General features: G+C 44.0%; 1 protein-coding gene across 2 annotated transcripts in view; it reads right to left on the reverse strand.

Annotated features, from left to right (window-relative positions):
- Positions 1-16,696, reverse strand: part of Tgfbr3 (transforming growth factor beta receptor 3) — a 172,527-nt gene that overhangs the window by 37,895 nt on the left and 117,936 nt on the right. For both annotated transcript variants that reach the window (XM_090334180.1, XM_090334181.1), the window contains exons 5-7: positions 11,781-11,964; positions 7,223-7,391; positions 4,267-4,414 (exon numbers count right to left, since the gene is read on the reverse strand). In XM_090334180.1, coding sequence (XP_090190306.1) covers positions 4,267-4,414; positions 7,223-7,391; positions 11,781-11,964 — 501 coding nt within the window. The remainder of the gene's footprint in view (positions 1-4,266; positions 4,415-7,222; positions 7,392-11,780; positions 11,965-16,696) is intronic.

Raw genomic sequence — 16,696 nt, forward strand, 5'->3', positions numbered from 1 at the left:
AGGGATCTTGGCTGAGAGAAAGTGGAATTAAATTCTGTAGGGGGGGTCCCTGGAAAGATATAATTTTGTTTTTGTGCCAGTCCTGGGGTTTGAACTCAGGGCCTGGGTGCTTGTCCCTTAGTTTTTAACTTAAGGTTAGTTCTCTACTGCTTGAGCCACAGCTCTACTTCTGACTTTTTAGTAGTTAATTGGAGATACGAGTCTCATAGGCTTATTGCTCCAGCTGGCTTAGAACTGTGATCCTGAGATCTCAGCCTCCAGAGTAGATGAGATTACAGGCATGAGCTACAAGCAGCTGGCTTGGGAAACACTATTTTCACTACTCCACCAACAAGGCTGAAAAGCCCTTCAGATATGCCGATTAGGCCATTTTCATACCACATAAAAATCACTTTAATTTCCACGCCCAGTGATTTTCTCCTGCATATGTGCAGCATTTTCCCCTAAATTCCTCATTTGCTTCCCATTCTGTTTGGCCCTAACATGACCAAATATTAATCCTTTCTCACTTTAAAACCACAAAAAAAAAAACCTCACAGGTTCTAAGTTGTCTTGGCCTCTTTGGTTATGGGAGACTGGCTGAGGACACACATATTTCCACTCGAAGCTTAGAGGACCTCACTGGGGTATCTTTTTCTCAGGCTAAATGGAACAGGGTGACCAGTCACAACTCCTGCACACAGGAACCAGATGGAGCCTTACAAATGCTGCAGCCATTTGCAAACTCACTTTCATTGACCCAGAATCATCTGGCAATTACTCTGATTCTGAGAAGTAAGGGTTCAAAAGAAAGGGAAAAAAATGGGACAGGAAGAGGAGCTAAGAGGAAGGAGGAAAGAGAAAGAGGAAAGAAAAGGAAAGTAAAAAAGAGAGAAGGAAGGAGGGAGGGGGCAGGAAAATGACTAAAAAGATTCAAAGAAGGAATCCATTTGTTGAACATTTCGCTCATCCAGTCAACAGCAGTTACGTGAGGCATAGCTCCCTTCAGTCTTTCAAGGCAGCATGTGTTTTGATTGGCTGGAATTTCAACCCTGGCCTAAACAACTACTTGGCCTCATCTTCCCTAGTTGCTCATGCTGTCAGGCAGCTGAGAAAATACCGTATTTTCTCAAGACTAGCCTCACAAACTGCCACCTGTCCTTTTGTGCCAATATGGAGTAATCGGTTCACACCTTTTCCCATTAAATCTAGGAGCTGTCAGTATTATTTCCTATCAATTAGGCTTGAAACTTAAAAAGCTAGGACAGGTTTCTACACATGGGTAAAGCAGCAAGGCCTGGGATAATGGCAGGCATGTTGGCTCCCACCATTTGCAAAACCCTCACCCTGTATTTTTTCCTCAGCTTAGTAGAGTTAAGGAGGAGTCTAGGGAGCCCTAAACACCCCAGCCAAAACTTCACAAAAGAGCCTAAGTGATGTAGAGACTAAGTGCCTCCTTTTCTCCTCTCATATTTGCATCTGAAATGATGGTACATTTTCTAAAAATCAATTGACCATCACTAACTGAAGTTCTATGTCCATGGAAAACAGAATAAAAACCTCTCAGTAAGCACATGAAGGCTCTGGGGGTTTGTACTGCAACAGAAATGAGTATGCCTTATGTGCAGGAAGGCTGAGGGAAGAGCCTGAGCTGCTCACATCCATGTTCCCATTGGTGAACCATTCTGCCACACGGAAGGTGCATTCTGCCCACAGTGTACCACCAACAAAATCAGCAAAGCCACTGGTTCTTAATGATACTTTTTTTAAGTCTGTCCCAAAGTCCTTTATCATTTCTTTAGTGAACATTGTTTTAGTTTTTAAGCATTGTTGCTTTTCACCTCATTTGTAGAAGGGTTCTCCTTATTTCTAGAGACATATTCTTTGTTTGTGGGCAGGGAAGCCAGGGTCTCTTGTATGCTAGGCAAGTGTGCTACCACTAAACAATGCTCCCAGACTTACGAAAGATGAATCCTTTTCTGCATGTCAGTAAAGCACTGGACACAATGCCCTATTCCTGGGAGTCCTTTAAGACGTTGTTGAATGAATGAATGAGTGAGTGGACTTAGCTAAACCTCACAGTAGCTCTCAAGGTGAGAATGCCCATTTCGCAGGTGAATAGACCAACCCAAAGGTTCAATTGTTCCTGGGAGCGACAGGACTCAAATCCAGCTCAGTCTGGTCCAAAGGCAGGATTCTTTCCATTCCCCCATGCTGTCTAGATGAGAAATACTAGAAGCAACTTTTCAATAAATCCTTTCTCTGAGCAGTAATATAAACTGTTTGAGCAGGTAACTTTTTCCCCTGCAGCACAGTTAGAATTTACATCCCCAAGAAAGTAAGTTCAGAAATCACAAAAGCATGAAACTGATGGGGAGGATTGAAAAGAACATCCTAAAACATTACCTAATTGTTTAGCAATGTTGTCATGCATTGTCCAAAATTGGCCTGGAACAGAAGTACAGCCAAAGACAAGAATATAAACACATGTTGTTTGGGATGAGCTATCCACTGCTAGTCTCTTTGATTCATGTGAGAGATGGGGACATTCAAAGTGAACTTCAGGATTGTCATGAGCTAGGCACACACACTCAGGGAGAGGAAGAGCCATTGAAGGGTCAGGGCTGAACGCAAGCGTATTTACACAAAAACTCCAACTGGGAATTAAAATGTACTGTGTGTGTGTGCGTGCGTGTGTGTGTGTGTGTGTGTGTGTGTGTGTGTGTGTGCTTTGCTTTTTCAAAGCATGATTCCCTTTCCTGTTTTTGTTATTCTGAAATTAAAAACATTTAGTTGGTATGCCAAGCAGCAAGAGCAGTAGACACCCTGGGCTACCAACACCCCTCAGATCATACCAGTCAAGACAATCAAAAATACCTGTGACTAGCTGCACAGTAACTCACGCCTATGGCTCCAGGATAAGGTGGTAGCCTAGAGCTGAAGAGCTCAGCGACAACGCCCAGGCCCAGAGTTTAATCCCCATGATAGGGGTGGGGAGTGGGGAGTGGGTTGGTGGTGGAAAGCCTGTGACTTCAGAGAAATCACAGCTGAGGTTTTGTGCTTGACACCAAATGAATGGACTGTCATGATACATGAGGGATTACTGGTACCCTCTCATAGTTTGAAGGAGGAAGAGGAGGAAGAGGAGGAAGAGGAAGAGGAGGAGGAGGAGGAGGAGGAGGAAGAGGAAGAAGAAACAACAACAACAACACAGGGACCAAAAATTATTACTTTAAAATTAAGATGTGTGGGCTCTTGGCTTTGCCTGCCTTTGCCCAGGGAACCAGTGGCTTCACTTGCTGTGGTATCTTATGGAAGGTGCCACACATGCATGAATATCAAAACCAAAGGCAGCCCTTTCCCAAAACACTGGAAAGGTAAAGCCCACACCAAGGGAATTGGTACAGGCACTGAAACTGATCTTTTTTGTTTTGTTTTGTTTTGTTTTTAAGTAAGAATGCTTCTGGGTGTGGTGGCACATTCCTGTAATCCCAGCACTGAAGAGGTAAAGACAAGAGATCACAAATTCAAGGCCATTCTAGACTACAGATTGAGACCAAATCTCAGGGGAAAAATGGGAAGAGGGAGTCTTGTTTAACTTTCCATCTAATTCATGAAATCCTAACTATACCCAAGAAAGGATTATTTCATCATTTTCAGGAAAAATAGCTGCTGTTTCTTATCATACCCATCAGTCTCTAAAGGCCTGAAGGTTCTGACCTTCATGAACCAATGCTTTGGTTCTTCTGTCAGTATTCTGCCCTGGAAACTACATGCCAAGTCCACATATTAAACTCAAAAGGAAAAGCATATGGCGATCAGCCTAATTTCCCACATCTTCTCTATTATTAATCCCAAAGTGAAATCTGACATTCAGCGGGACACTTGAGTCCTACACAAGACATTTAGGCATAGAAGAATTCGTCCCTTGTCTTACTAGAGCGTACTCTGACTTCTGCTAATGCACCTCAGAAATTTCACAAGCTAGGCAACTGGACTTCAGAGAGCTTAAAAGACTTGTCCAAGAGCACAATCTGGGTAGAGCCAAGGCTCAAACTCAGGTCTGTCTTGTTCCTAGAGGCCATGCACTAATAACCAGCCCTGTGCTAATAATTTGCTCCAATCAAGAGAAGCTGAAGAGTAGCCTATATTTTTTTAATATAAAATGTAAAGTAACCAAGAAAACTCTGAAAATCCAAAGAGCCAGAGTCAGTTTGCAACTCTAACACCTAGAACCACAGTTGAAAGTGCTATTGATCAACACAGAGAAACGTCCCGCCAACTTACAATAACTTTCAGGTTGCCTTTCACATCAAAGGATTTGATGACCCAATTGACCGACTTTTGGCACTTCAGGATCAGGATGAGGTTTCTGACCACCTCAGGGTCCTCTCGAGCAGGTCTGATATCGATGATTATATCCACCTGGAAAGCACTGTGAATGGAAAACAAAGGCAACATTGGGCCCAAATGCCAGAAAGTTGTAACTTTCACCCTTCTTCCAAGTCTTCGTGTTTCTAGTGTCTGGCCAGTTGATTAAAAAGCTGGAGTGGATCCCAGGCAAATGACATGTGCAAAACAGATTGTTATTGCACACATAACAAAACAGTTTTACATAACAGGCCTGCTGATAATTAGCCATTCTAGTTTTGCTCTTTTGGGGTGGTGGTGGTGGTGGTGAAGGTGCTTTCTCAAAGGAGCCACTGTTCGACATACACCTGAACAGACCTGATCTTGCTTTTAAATTAGTTATTTATTTATTTAGAGTCTTGAACTCAGGGCCTATGCGCTGCCCCTTTGCTTTTTCACTCCACACTGGTGTGCTATCATTGGACCACAGCTTCACTTTCAGATTTTTGCTAGTTAACTGGAGATAATGAGCCTCATAGCCTTTCCTGCCTAGGCCATCCTCAGATCTCAGTCTCCTCAGTAGCTAGAATTACAGGCATGAACCATGGACGCTCAGCAGGATTTGATTTTGAAATGGACTTATTTCCACCCCCCAACCTTCAGCACTTTCAACATGTAACTTTTAACACGCTAGATGCTCAAAGTCCTTCAAAACCAAAAACAGGAAGCAGTTTAGTAAGGGGGGAAGGAGCTGGCAGCAGAGAAGAGGTAGGCATAGCGATCAAAAATATATATATATAAAAGGAGGAACTTTTGGAATAAAATAAAAGGCAAAAGGCTGGAGGATTTGACTTGTGTAAAGTTTGCTTAAACCATTAACAATGGTTACACAACTCTATCTGCATTTATGTTCCAAGAGCCCTGGATATATAGTTATTAAAATAAAGAAAACAGATGGTCAACTGGTTGCTAGAAAATTGATGAATGCAACCCAAACTTTTAAAAATTCAATATGAAAGAAATTTTTTAAAAAAACTTAAAATGATAATCTATCATTCTGAGCTTAAGGGAGTGTCTGTACTGATGTGTTGGTTTTATACACTGTTTTTGCACATGTGTAAAGCCTTAGCCAAGTGTAGACTCGTATGACACCGGTGGCTGGCACAGTATCCGAGCTCCAAGTGCTACTAGTTTTAAATTTTCCACAAAATTCTTCAAGGGAAACAGAATGGAATCTCACCACAAATGATTGCAATTTATTCATTTTTGCAATTGAAACTGGGTTCTTATTTTAACTTGGAAATCCCTCTGCAATAAATGATTAAATTTAAAGTAACTGGTTCACACAACATAGAGGCTCAAGTATGAGAATAATCTCCCTGTGGCCTCCTTTAGATCTTTCTTTCTTTTTTGGTGGCATAGGGTTTTGAATTCAGGACTTCCTGCTTGCTAAGCAGGTGCTCTAGTGCTTCAGCTATGTTTCCTTTTATCCTCTGATTATCTTTCTTTTGGAATGGGATCTTGCTTTTTGCCTAGGCCAAATTGAATTGTGAATCTAGTTACTCTTTCTTCCTTAGCCACGGATAACAAGTGTGTACCACACCATGCCTCTGAGGCCTCCTATTATTTATTTATTTATTTTTGTCGGTTGTAGGGCTTGAGCTCAAAGCCTGGTCGCTGTCTCTGAGCCTCTTGGTGCTCAAGGCTAGTACTCTACCACTTGAGCCACAGCACTACTTCTGGGTTTTGGGTGGTTAACTGGAGATAAGAATCTCACAGGGACTTTTCTTCCCTGGCTGGCTTTGAACACAACCCTAAGACCTCAACCTACTGAATAGCTTAAGATTATAGGCCTGAGCTACTTGTGCCTGACACAAATTTTTAAAGCTTGGGCTATCGAGTAACCACACTCTCCCCCATCTCAGCATCTCCTTATCTGGGATAGCAGTGCTCATACCACCACACCAGCTACTGGCTGAGAATGGATCTTGCAAACATTTTTTTTTTGGCCTGCATTGCCTTTGAACCACAATCTTCTACATCTCAGCCTCTGGAGTAGCTAGGATGACAGGCCTGAGCCACCATATCCAGTTCTTTAAAAAAAAAAGTCTATAATTAATGTTAATGGGAAAGGTAAGTTTCCTGGAGCAAGAAAAGAACAGAGAAAACAAAAACACACAAAAAAGAGGCAAATTCTATCTACTGGCTCACTGGTATGTTATTACAAAGAGCCATTCCTCAACACACACACACACACACACACACAGCTTTAAAGGAAACAGTTCAAAGTATGTAAGTGTTCTGAGGATACTATAAAGAAAATTTATTAAAAACAATTGTTACAAGATGATAATTGTAGTAAGTCACATGTTATAATAGGCACAATAGGAATTGTGACTGTGTCCTACAACAAATATCAACTCTGGAACAGATTTGAGGAGGTCTTCAGAAATACATGGCATCAGCCAAGTGTAGTGACTCATGCCTGTAATTCTAGCTAGTCAGGAGGCTAAGATCTGAGGATCACAGTTCAAAGCCAGCCCAGGCACTAAAAACTTCATGAGATTCTTATCTCCAATTAACCATCAGAAAACCGGAAGTGGCACTGTGGCTCCAAGGGTATGGTAGTAGCCTTGAGCTGAAGAGCTCAGGCCCAGAGTTCAAGTCCCACAGGGAAAATAAAAAGAAATACATGGCATCTAGAGACTGATGCAGTTAAGATTTCAGTAAGGATTCTTTCCTCTTTTCAGCCCTTTCCCTACCCCCTGCTCCCTTTCTTCCTACAAGTGTGGGTGGGGGGCGGCGGGTATACCTCTCCCCTACTGAAGTCTGAAAGATCTTTGTGTCAACTCTCTTCTCAGATCAGGAAACTCCCCCATGCATGCCCTCTCACCTGTAGGGGTTGGAGTTAGGAGTGATTAATTCGATGATGTGCACTTCCGGGTCCTGGGGCTGACCGTACATCACACATCCCTCGGCTGCTTTGGGCTGGAGATACTCAGCCAGGTAGTTGAGGGAGAGAAAATTCTTTCCTATATTGCATGTGGGAGGAAATACTTGATCTGTAAAGGAAGGAAGCACAGGGTGGGAAGTCAAACCACTGAGCTAGTTGTAATCACACACACAGCAACACACAGTCCATGATCAGTCCTATCCCAATCATAATCCTCCTTCACAGTCACCATTTCAGCACCTATCTGGTCTTCATACATTCAGCATTCATTAAGCATCCTTCCCCAGCATTCTACCACAACTTTACTTCTGGTCTTTCGGTCAGCTGGATATAAGAGTTTCATAGACTTTTTTGCCTAGGCTGGCTTTGAACTGCAGTCCTCTGATCTCAGCTTCCTGAGTGGCTAGGACTACAGGTGTGAGCCACCAGTGCCTGGCTCTCCCCTTACAGAGTAGTTATATATCCTGAAGATTGAAGGTAGCAGTCTGAGGGAGACAGTGGGCAGACAGACTTCCACTTGCTTTCATTGCCTTGATCCAGACATCTAATATCTCTAGGGCACTTTGTAAGTTTTCCTGCTTTTATGGACATCATAAAATGCCGAGGACCGTTCCCCTCCAGGCAGGAAAGCCATGCACGTCTGGGGACTATGAAGGCACTCCCCCAGTAACGCGGCGCCCCGTGTGATGTGCTTTCCATTGTGTTAAATATTTAAACAGAGCTGGAAAGCAAGTGTTAGCAGCATGGCAGCCGGGTCCAGGTCAAGGAAGTCCTAGGTGTAGTAAGCAATTAATCAGAGTCCTGGCATTTGAATGAAACACATTTCTGCTGTTTTCATTTCTAAGGATGGAATGCTGGGGTGACAGTGCCCTCTCCCCAGCTTGTGCAATCTCCCTTCAGTGAAGTCTGCAGCACACACTAGGGCAACATGGCTGTACCCACCAGGCCAGCCCAGGTGCCATCTTGGAACAGAGCAATTCCAAGGTCCTTGCTAGCAGCCTCATAGAAGACAGGCACTGAGCTCTAGCCAGCTCTGCACTCCACATCCTTTCCTCCACCAAAAAAAAAAAAAAAAAAAAGCCCTCACCAAGAACACAAGCCAGGCTTCATGGCTTGCTTGCTTCCTTCGCATCTGCTTTAGTTGTTGCCAGATGTGCAGACGAGTCCTACATACCCCACAGCTGCAGCCCTGTGATGCTTCCCCCAGGTCACAAGATGGAAAAATGATATTGGGTCTGCTGGGCTCAGATTTAATGGAAAATCAAGTGACAGGCAGAAGGGCCAGAGAAACTGAGTCCAGAATCCTCCTGGGACCCAGGCCTCTACTTCCAGCCCAGGTATGCCTGGCATGTAGGTACTGTGCAACAGAGTTATGGTGTATACGTTTCCTGGGCTTGAAAATGAAGATCTGTGATTTGAGGCCAATAATACTGGTAAGCCATTAGGAAAGGTTTGGTGGCTCAAACATTGCTATTACTAAGGACTCTCGTTCAAATGCCACTGTCACTGAGCTGCATAAATTGATCACATTTTGTAAAGGGCAGGTTTCTTTTGTTCTCTGTACTCTTGATGTAACAATTTATGCCAAGGCCAAGTATGGTACAGCACACCTGTGACCCCAGAAACTGCATGGCAGAAGCAGAAGGACTGAAGTCAGTCTATAGAGTAAGAATCTTTCTTAAAAGGGACCTGAGTGGCTAGGGATGCTGGTCAGTGGTGGGCTACTTGTGTAGCACACAGAAGACCCTGGGGTCAATCCCTAACACCCAAAACAAAAACTTACCCCAAGTGGCAAATAGAAAGAAAACTACAAAAGGAGACCTTTGGGTAGAAACCTCGCAAGCTTGTAGGATGGGATGGAGTAGAGTCACGTGACTGACAGGCATTGTAGGAAGACTGACAAATGAGCCCAAAGGAAATACTATAGAGAACCGGAGTGGGCTTGGGAGGGAATATCAAATGCCTCATTTTCCTGGGCTTTTCACTGAAGCTCTGATGGTAACTAGGCGAGGCCCACAGTTCTGGACTCCAGGGGTAGAAAGACATTCCCCAGGCTCAGGCAGTTCTTAAATAGGCTTGTGCTCCCTGATTACCAGCAGGGCTCACGAAGACACCTATGGCTCACCTCTTCCTTGAGTTTGGGGTGGGTACATGGCATGCCATCTCTAACACATGCCCAGGAGAGGCTGAACGTGGGGGACAGAAACCACACTTGGGAACTATTGAGGTTTGAGCAAGAAAAAGCTCAAGACCTCCCACTCCCCTCCCCCAGTAAAGGAGGATAAACACCATTACTTGTTCTCCCCATGGTAAGGGCCAGTGGTTTAAACTCAACTGACAGCAGTCAAGACTGGAGACCAAGTCTTTTAAGTTTCTTTCCTATATCCAGTGGGAGCTCAACCACTTAAGTGACTTAATCCCTTGTTTCCTGAGCAGGTGACTGCTGTGCAGAGAAACTCAGGAACTGCAAAGGGAATGGGGCTTGACTTTCCAAATATTCTTACTCTAATCCCAAGGGCTAATGGGTACTCTATTGTGCTGCTAGAATTCTGGTTCAGACACACAGAGCATTGTCTAAGGGCTTAAAGCCTTGAGGCCTTGCATTTTGTTTCAGTGGGGCCTGACACTTTAATATTAACTACTTGGTGATCAGGAAAATCTAGGAACAAATTCAGACCTTGAACCCAATTCAGATCTAAAACCCTCCTCTGATGTCAAGCCACATCTCCCATCTAGCAGCCCACCCTCATTTCAGGTTCCAGTCATTTGTCTAATGCTTGGAAACGGTGCATCTGAGCAGCAGAAGCAGACTCAAGAGCCACAAAACCTGGGGTTTGAGATCTAAGCAGGTTCACTGAGCCCTCCACTGAGCCTTCTGGAGAACTGCAGAAACACTGTCTGCACCCCGAGATCACTGTGGGGTACACATGAAAGCCCTCATAATCTATGCCTTCATTTCCCCTCTTTGCTGCACCTCAAGCTTACAATACAACAGCTGGATCCAAGCATTCAACAAGCCTCCAGGTCCTCACCACGCAGCCACTGGAGGAGGGGTCAGCAGAAAGTACTGCACACTGCCCATCTGAGACAGCATCCAGAATCACCTGACCACATCAAGGACTTAATAATCAGAGGATTTTTTTTTTTTTGCCAGTCTTGGGCTTGAGCTCAGGGCCTGAGCACTGTCCTTGGACTTTCTCAAGGCTAGAACTCTACCACTTGAGCTTCCAACTTTTTTCTATGTATGTGGTACCGAGGAATCAAACTCAGGTCTTCATGCATGCTAGGCAAGCACTTTTAACAACTAGGCCAAACTCCCGGCCCCAGAGTTATTTCTTAATAACCTATGTGAGTCCCAAATATGTTCAAGTAAAAATAATGAAAAATGTGGATTTTTTTTTGTTGTTTGGCTGTAATAAGCTTTCCAAAATGAGCCATCTGCTATACCTCTCTATAGGACAAGGAAAGCAAAATGGGCAATCTCTTAGCAAGGTCTTCTCTCCAATAATAACCTGTCCTTGCAATAGGCACTAATATTGAAAATATATTTGTAGCTGGGCACTGGTGGTTCACATCTCTAATCCAAGCTATTCAGGAGGCTGAGATCTGAGGATCCTAGTTTGAAGCCAGCCCAGACAGAAAAGTCTATGGAGACTCCAATAAACCAACCCAGAAGCCAGAAATAGAGGACATATGACACAAGTGCTAGAACACAAGCCTTGAGTGAAAAAGTCAAATGAAAACTTAAGGCCCTAAGTTTTGAGCCCCAGTACTGGCACCAAAATAAACAAGTAGAAATGAAAAATAAGTTGGGTACCAGTGGTAACACCTATCATCCTAGCTACTGAGGAAAGTAGTTTGAAGCTAGCCTGAGCAGGAAGGTCCATAAAACTTATCTTCAATAAACTACTCAGAAAAAGCCGCTCAGAAAAAGTGACACTGTGGCTCAAATGGTATAGCATTAACCTTGACCACAGACAGGCTCAGAGATAGCACCCAGGACCCGAGTTCAAGCCCCATGACCACAAAAAAAATATTTATTTGCATACTCTTCTTCTGCCAGAATTTGAAATTTAACTGGTTAACTCCACATCATACGCGAACAGTGGTTTGAATGTCTGCAGAATCATAGGTAAGAAAAAGCCTTACCCACTGATGCGTCCTGCCAACCCCTCCTTCGACGCATCCATAATCATTGCCATCCCACACTCCCAGCTTCTCACCCTGCCCTCAATTCTTCTGACTTCCCAGCAACTTCCCTGTCCCTGGCCCACACAATTCCCTGTCTCTCACTGGGTCGTCACCAGACCCATTCCTGAAGAAGGAAACAGGAAAGAGGGGGGAGATGTGAGGAGTGTCTTCCCCACCTCATCTCTCCATCTCTGTCAGTTCCAACATTCTAGAACCCTATGCTTCCTTGCCCTAACCACCTGGTCTCAGGAAAGTAAACCATTAACCATCATAAAACAGTCATTAATTGAATCCACTGAACAGTTACCTTCCCCCACTTTAATATAAATGTTTCTTGCAACTTTGAGCTCAGTGAATGAAGTGACAGCTCCATACTCCTTCCGAGCCCAGTGTAGCAGATGCTCATTGCCAGAGGGGAAGTTCCTTTCTTCCGTTTCTGCCGTCAGGGAGAAGTTTCCTGATGAAAACTGGACCACAGAACCTTCGGATACCTGGGGGAAACAGAATTGCAAATTCAATATGGAGCCAAGGCATGTGATTAGAGAAAGCACTTACCAGACCCACACTAATGGGTCTTCAGCAATACTGACGCTATCTCTTCTGTTGCAATATAGATTGCAATGATGAGTTTTTCTCAGCAGCAATTCAAGAAACAAGCCTAGCTGGGTAACTCACATCTGTATCTTAGCTACTATCTTATCTTATCTTATCATCTTAGCTGAGATCAAGAGGATTACAGTTTGAAGCAGTCTACACAGAAAAGTCCATGAGACCAAAATAAAAAAGCAGGACTCAAGTAGTAAAGCCTCAACTGAGTAAGTACAAGGCCTTATAAGTTCAAACTCTGGTACCAAGATTGCAAATCATCAGAACCATCACTGCTATCTTCCATATATTTTCATTAAAGTCTGATCTTTCAAGTACAGTTGGCCTTCCATCTAGGTTGACTCTATATCTATGGATTCAACCAACTATATATCAAAAACATTTAGGAAAAGATTGCACCTATTCTGATCATGTACATACCTCCTTTCCCTTCTCATTAGTCTCTATAAACAACAGAGTACAATACCATTTACATGACATTTACATTGAACTGGATATTTAAAGTAATCTAGAAGCTGGGTGCCAATGGCTCTTACCTATAACACTAGCTACTCAAAGAAACTGACATCTGAAAATCCAGGTTTGAAGCCAGACTGGGCAGGAAAAGTCTGTGAAACTCTTTATCGCCAATTCATCATCAAAAAGCTTAACATGGAAGTATGACTAAAGTAGTAGAGTACTGGCCTTGAGAGATAAAGCTAGGCTCTGATTTCAAGCCCCAGTACTGGCACACGTGCTCATGCACACACATAATCTAGAGATGAGATGATTTCAAGTATATAGGAAGATGTGGAGAGCTCTATGCAAGTTGTCGTTTTATATAAGCAACTTAAGCACTTTTGGATTTTGGTACCTAGGGGTAGGGAGAGATTCTGGAACCAATCTTGGTAGTGTTGGCATTTCCATGTGTACCAGGAATCAATTAGCTGTAATATATGGTGACACAAGTGGAAAGTATCGGTGATACTTCATGATGGGGCCAGGGAAAACCAAAGTTCTGCAATCAACCAAACATGACTTCTGGACTTCCATAGCTACATCTGCCAACACGTTCACCACAATAGGAATAGTCAAAATCCTTTTTGTTTACATTCTTCTGAGTACTGAGATTAAGGAAATAGGCAAAAAATGTTATCTACCTTCTACGACATTCCTTAAGCTGCATCACAGTGAGATGGATGTGCAGGGCAGCTCATGTTGTGAGACTCCCCAGTTCTCACAGGGGATGACACTTGTACCTCTGTGGGCTTCCCAGGTTGAATCTCCCCAAATAAACACACCTTTCTAGACACCCATCAGGCTGTTTATTTTCTCATGAATGAGAAGTCCCTTTCCATACTGCACTGATTTGGAAAGGCTAAAACCAATCATGAATGAAGTGATCACAAAAGCAACTATCAGCTGCTCGCCAACTGTGCATTAGGTATCATGAAGTGTTGCCATGGGGTCATAAGGAAAACCAGAACAGGCCACCTCGCCTTGACCTTGTTTTGATGTTAACCACGCAAGTCATTCCACTTATGGATGCTGCTCCCAGCCCTGAACCCCAGCCCCAGGAAAATCTTTTCTTCACTGAAAAGTACTTGTACTTCAAAAAAAAAAAAAAGAAGGAGGAGGAAGGAGGAAGGGAGGGAAGGAGAGAGGAAAGGAGGGAGGGAGGGAAGAAAAGAGGGAGGGAGGGAGGGAGGGACAGAGAAAGGAAGAACGAAGGAAGGAAGGAAGGAAGGAAGGAAGGAAGGAAGGAAGGAAGGAAGGAAAGAGAAAGGCATTTTTTTTATATCAAACCTGTCACTAGAAGAAAACAGCACAACCTACAGCTGTGTGGAGCCCCCTCTCCCACTGCCAGCCAGCACAGGGCTGCAGGAGTGGCACAGATGTCTAATGTTCTATTGCTCACTGACATTGTAGATGTAAATATGTTAATGAAATAGCACAATTTTCTTGTGAAGAGCAAAATGAGGAACATATCCCATGGGGGAATTCCAGAGACAGGAAAGCAAGCGTGTAAGAGAAGATAAAGAATAATAAAAGAAGATAGTGTTGGAAAGGAACTTTACAACTTGGAGAGGAGGGGAGGGGGGAGGGGAAGTGGGGGAAAACAATGGAAGGGGCAATAATGTCCAACAAGAAATGTACTCATTACCTTATGTAATTGTAGCCCCTCTGACATCACCCTTACAATTCCAACCACTGCCGAGGCACATTCCACTAAGAAGAGTGAGACCGGAGCTGCCAGGGGTGGCGAGGTGTCCCTGACTGCAGGTCAGTGGAAATTTCCTGCCACAGGAAGACTTAGTCAGCAAGCTCTGTCTCAACTGCAGCTCTCTGAGCACTGCAAAGCCTCCCCCTGGCCCCATGGACTGTCGGAAGGGATTGTTTAGATGTGATTTCCATTTGATCCTCAGAACCAATGAGATATACTACTGGGCAGAAAGGAAGCAAGTTCACAGAGGCTAATGGCCTATCCAAGGCTACAGAGTCTGCACCAAGCCAAGACCAGCATATGAAGCTTCCTCTTAAGCTCTTTGAATCTTTCTAGAAAAAAAGATGTCACTTGTTCCCGACAGAATATTGATTGTATATATATATATATGTAATATTATTTATTTTTCTCTTTCTCTCCATCCCACTGGTATTGGAGCTTGAACTCAGTGCCTTGTGCCTCGGCAGGTTTCTTCTCTTACGGCCGGTTCTCTACCACTGGAGCCATGCTTTCTGCCTGGCTTTGTGTTGGCAAACTGGAGATGGAGTCTCTTGGGTTTTTGTGCTGGGGCTGGGTTTGAACTGAGATGCTCAGAGCTCAGCCTCTTGAGTAACTAGAATTACAGGTGTAAGCCACTGGTGTCTAATGTAGATTTCTTTTTCTTCTGTCCACAAGTCTGAGCCATTCCTCATAGATCAAACAATTCATCCCTCATTCTTCCCACACGCTGCCCTGGAGTCTTTTCCACATCTGCAATTCATCCCCCTCCATCTTTCTTGAACTGTTCCAGTTGATCAGCATACCTGTCACCTTCACCTGCCAAGGGCCAACACCTGACAGCCCAGAAAGCTCCATGCGTGCTCTGAACCTTTTCACTCAGCACTGCTACTGAATGAAGTTCTGTGCTGTTCCCTACGAGAAAAGATAAGCTAGAAAAATCTTCATTCCTATTAACCAAACTCTCAGCTTCCCTACATACCCAGGAAATGAACTTTCCAACAGACCTTACGGCTAACCATTTGAAACTAGGAGCTGATAGCACATGTCTGTAATCCTAGCCATTTAGGAAGCTGAGATGTGAGGACTGCAGTTCAAATCCAACCAAAGCAGGAAAGCCCATGAGACTCTTTAACCACCATAAAACAAGTGACAGAGCACTAGTCTTAGCTGAGAGATACTGTCCAGGCCCTAGTTCAAGTACTAGCTCTGGCACAAGCACATATATGCATGCAAATGCACACACACACACACACACACACACACGTGCACTCATGCACGCAAACTAACCATTTGATTTTTCCCCTAATAGCTCTAGCTAAAAACAAATTATTCAAACATATTTAGTAGTTTCATGTGCACCCACAAGCCCCCAGTCCATTGAACTTTCCTCCAGCTTGCTAATTAAAACTCAATTCCCTGACATTCCTTCACATGACAAATGTCTTCCTGTGGGAATAACAAAATGCTGAGCTCTCAGGATTCCAGCTGATAGCAAAGGTCCATGGAAGGTAGCCCTGGTGGCTTTCCATTCTAACAAATCCTGGAGGAATACACACCTGAGCCCGTCTCCCACCTAATTCCAAATTGTATTTTAAATTCTGGCTATGCTACCATATTTTTTTTAAGGAGCAGAACATTACTCTATCTGCCAGTACTGGGAGTTTTATTGCAAGAACTTATGGCTAAGCAATGAGAGCCAAGTTTCTTATTTTTTCTGGATCAGATTCAACAACCTTGTCCAAGAGTGGATTAAAAAAAAAAGGCAAAGGAGCCAACCAGCCCTTTTATTTCCACACCTGTGTTTAAGCTTTAACTCTCTGCATCCTAATGGAGCACAGCCACAGAGGCCTGCAGGTAGAGCTCTCTGGCCTGAGGGATATGAACACGTCTTTGTTAATGGGAACAAGCATCTTCCTGGAAGCTGACTTTTTTTCCTTGTGGCTCACTCAGAGGCCAGTGGTTGCAGCACTCTCTGCCCAGCCTCCCCCAAGTGGGCATGGTCTTGGGGAGGGGAAGGGAGAAGGAGCTCTGCTGCAGAGTGGGGCTATACCCTTAGGCCTCACTAGTTCTCTGCATAATGGCCTGCCTCCAACACCAACCCCACAACCATTCCCAGATGGGCGTCTGGGTGACAATTCAGGCCACGCTAGATCACAGGTGGACTCTCCAGTCTTCTCAAGTATTGCCCTGGGGAATTGGGGGTACCTATTTACAATGACTACCCAAGCACCCAGCCCCCTCTCTAGCAGCTCTGTTTCTTCTCCTAAGCTTTCTCTACTTTTCATTTCTATAGAACACACCCACCTTCTAATATATTACATGATCTGTCATCGCTCATCTCCCACTAAAACAGAAGCTCTTCCAGGGCTGAAAGTCTACCCAGTGTGTTTTGCGCAGAGGAATAGGGTATCTAC

The sequence above is a fragment of the Megascapheus bottae genome, chromosome 6 (genome assembly GCF_031878675.1).
Source record: "Megascapheus bottae isolate mThoBot1 chromosome 6, mThoBot2.hap1, whole genome shotgun sequence".
Taxonomy (NCBI): Eukaryota; Metazoa; Chordata; class Mammalia; order Rodentia; family Geomyidae; genus Megascapheus; species Megascapheus bottae.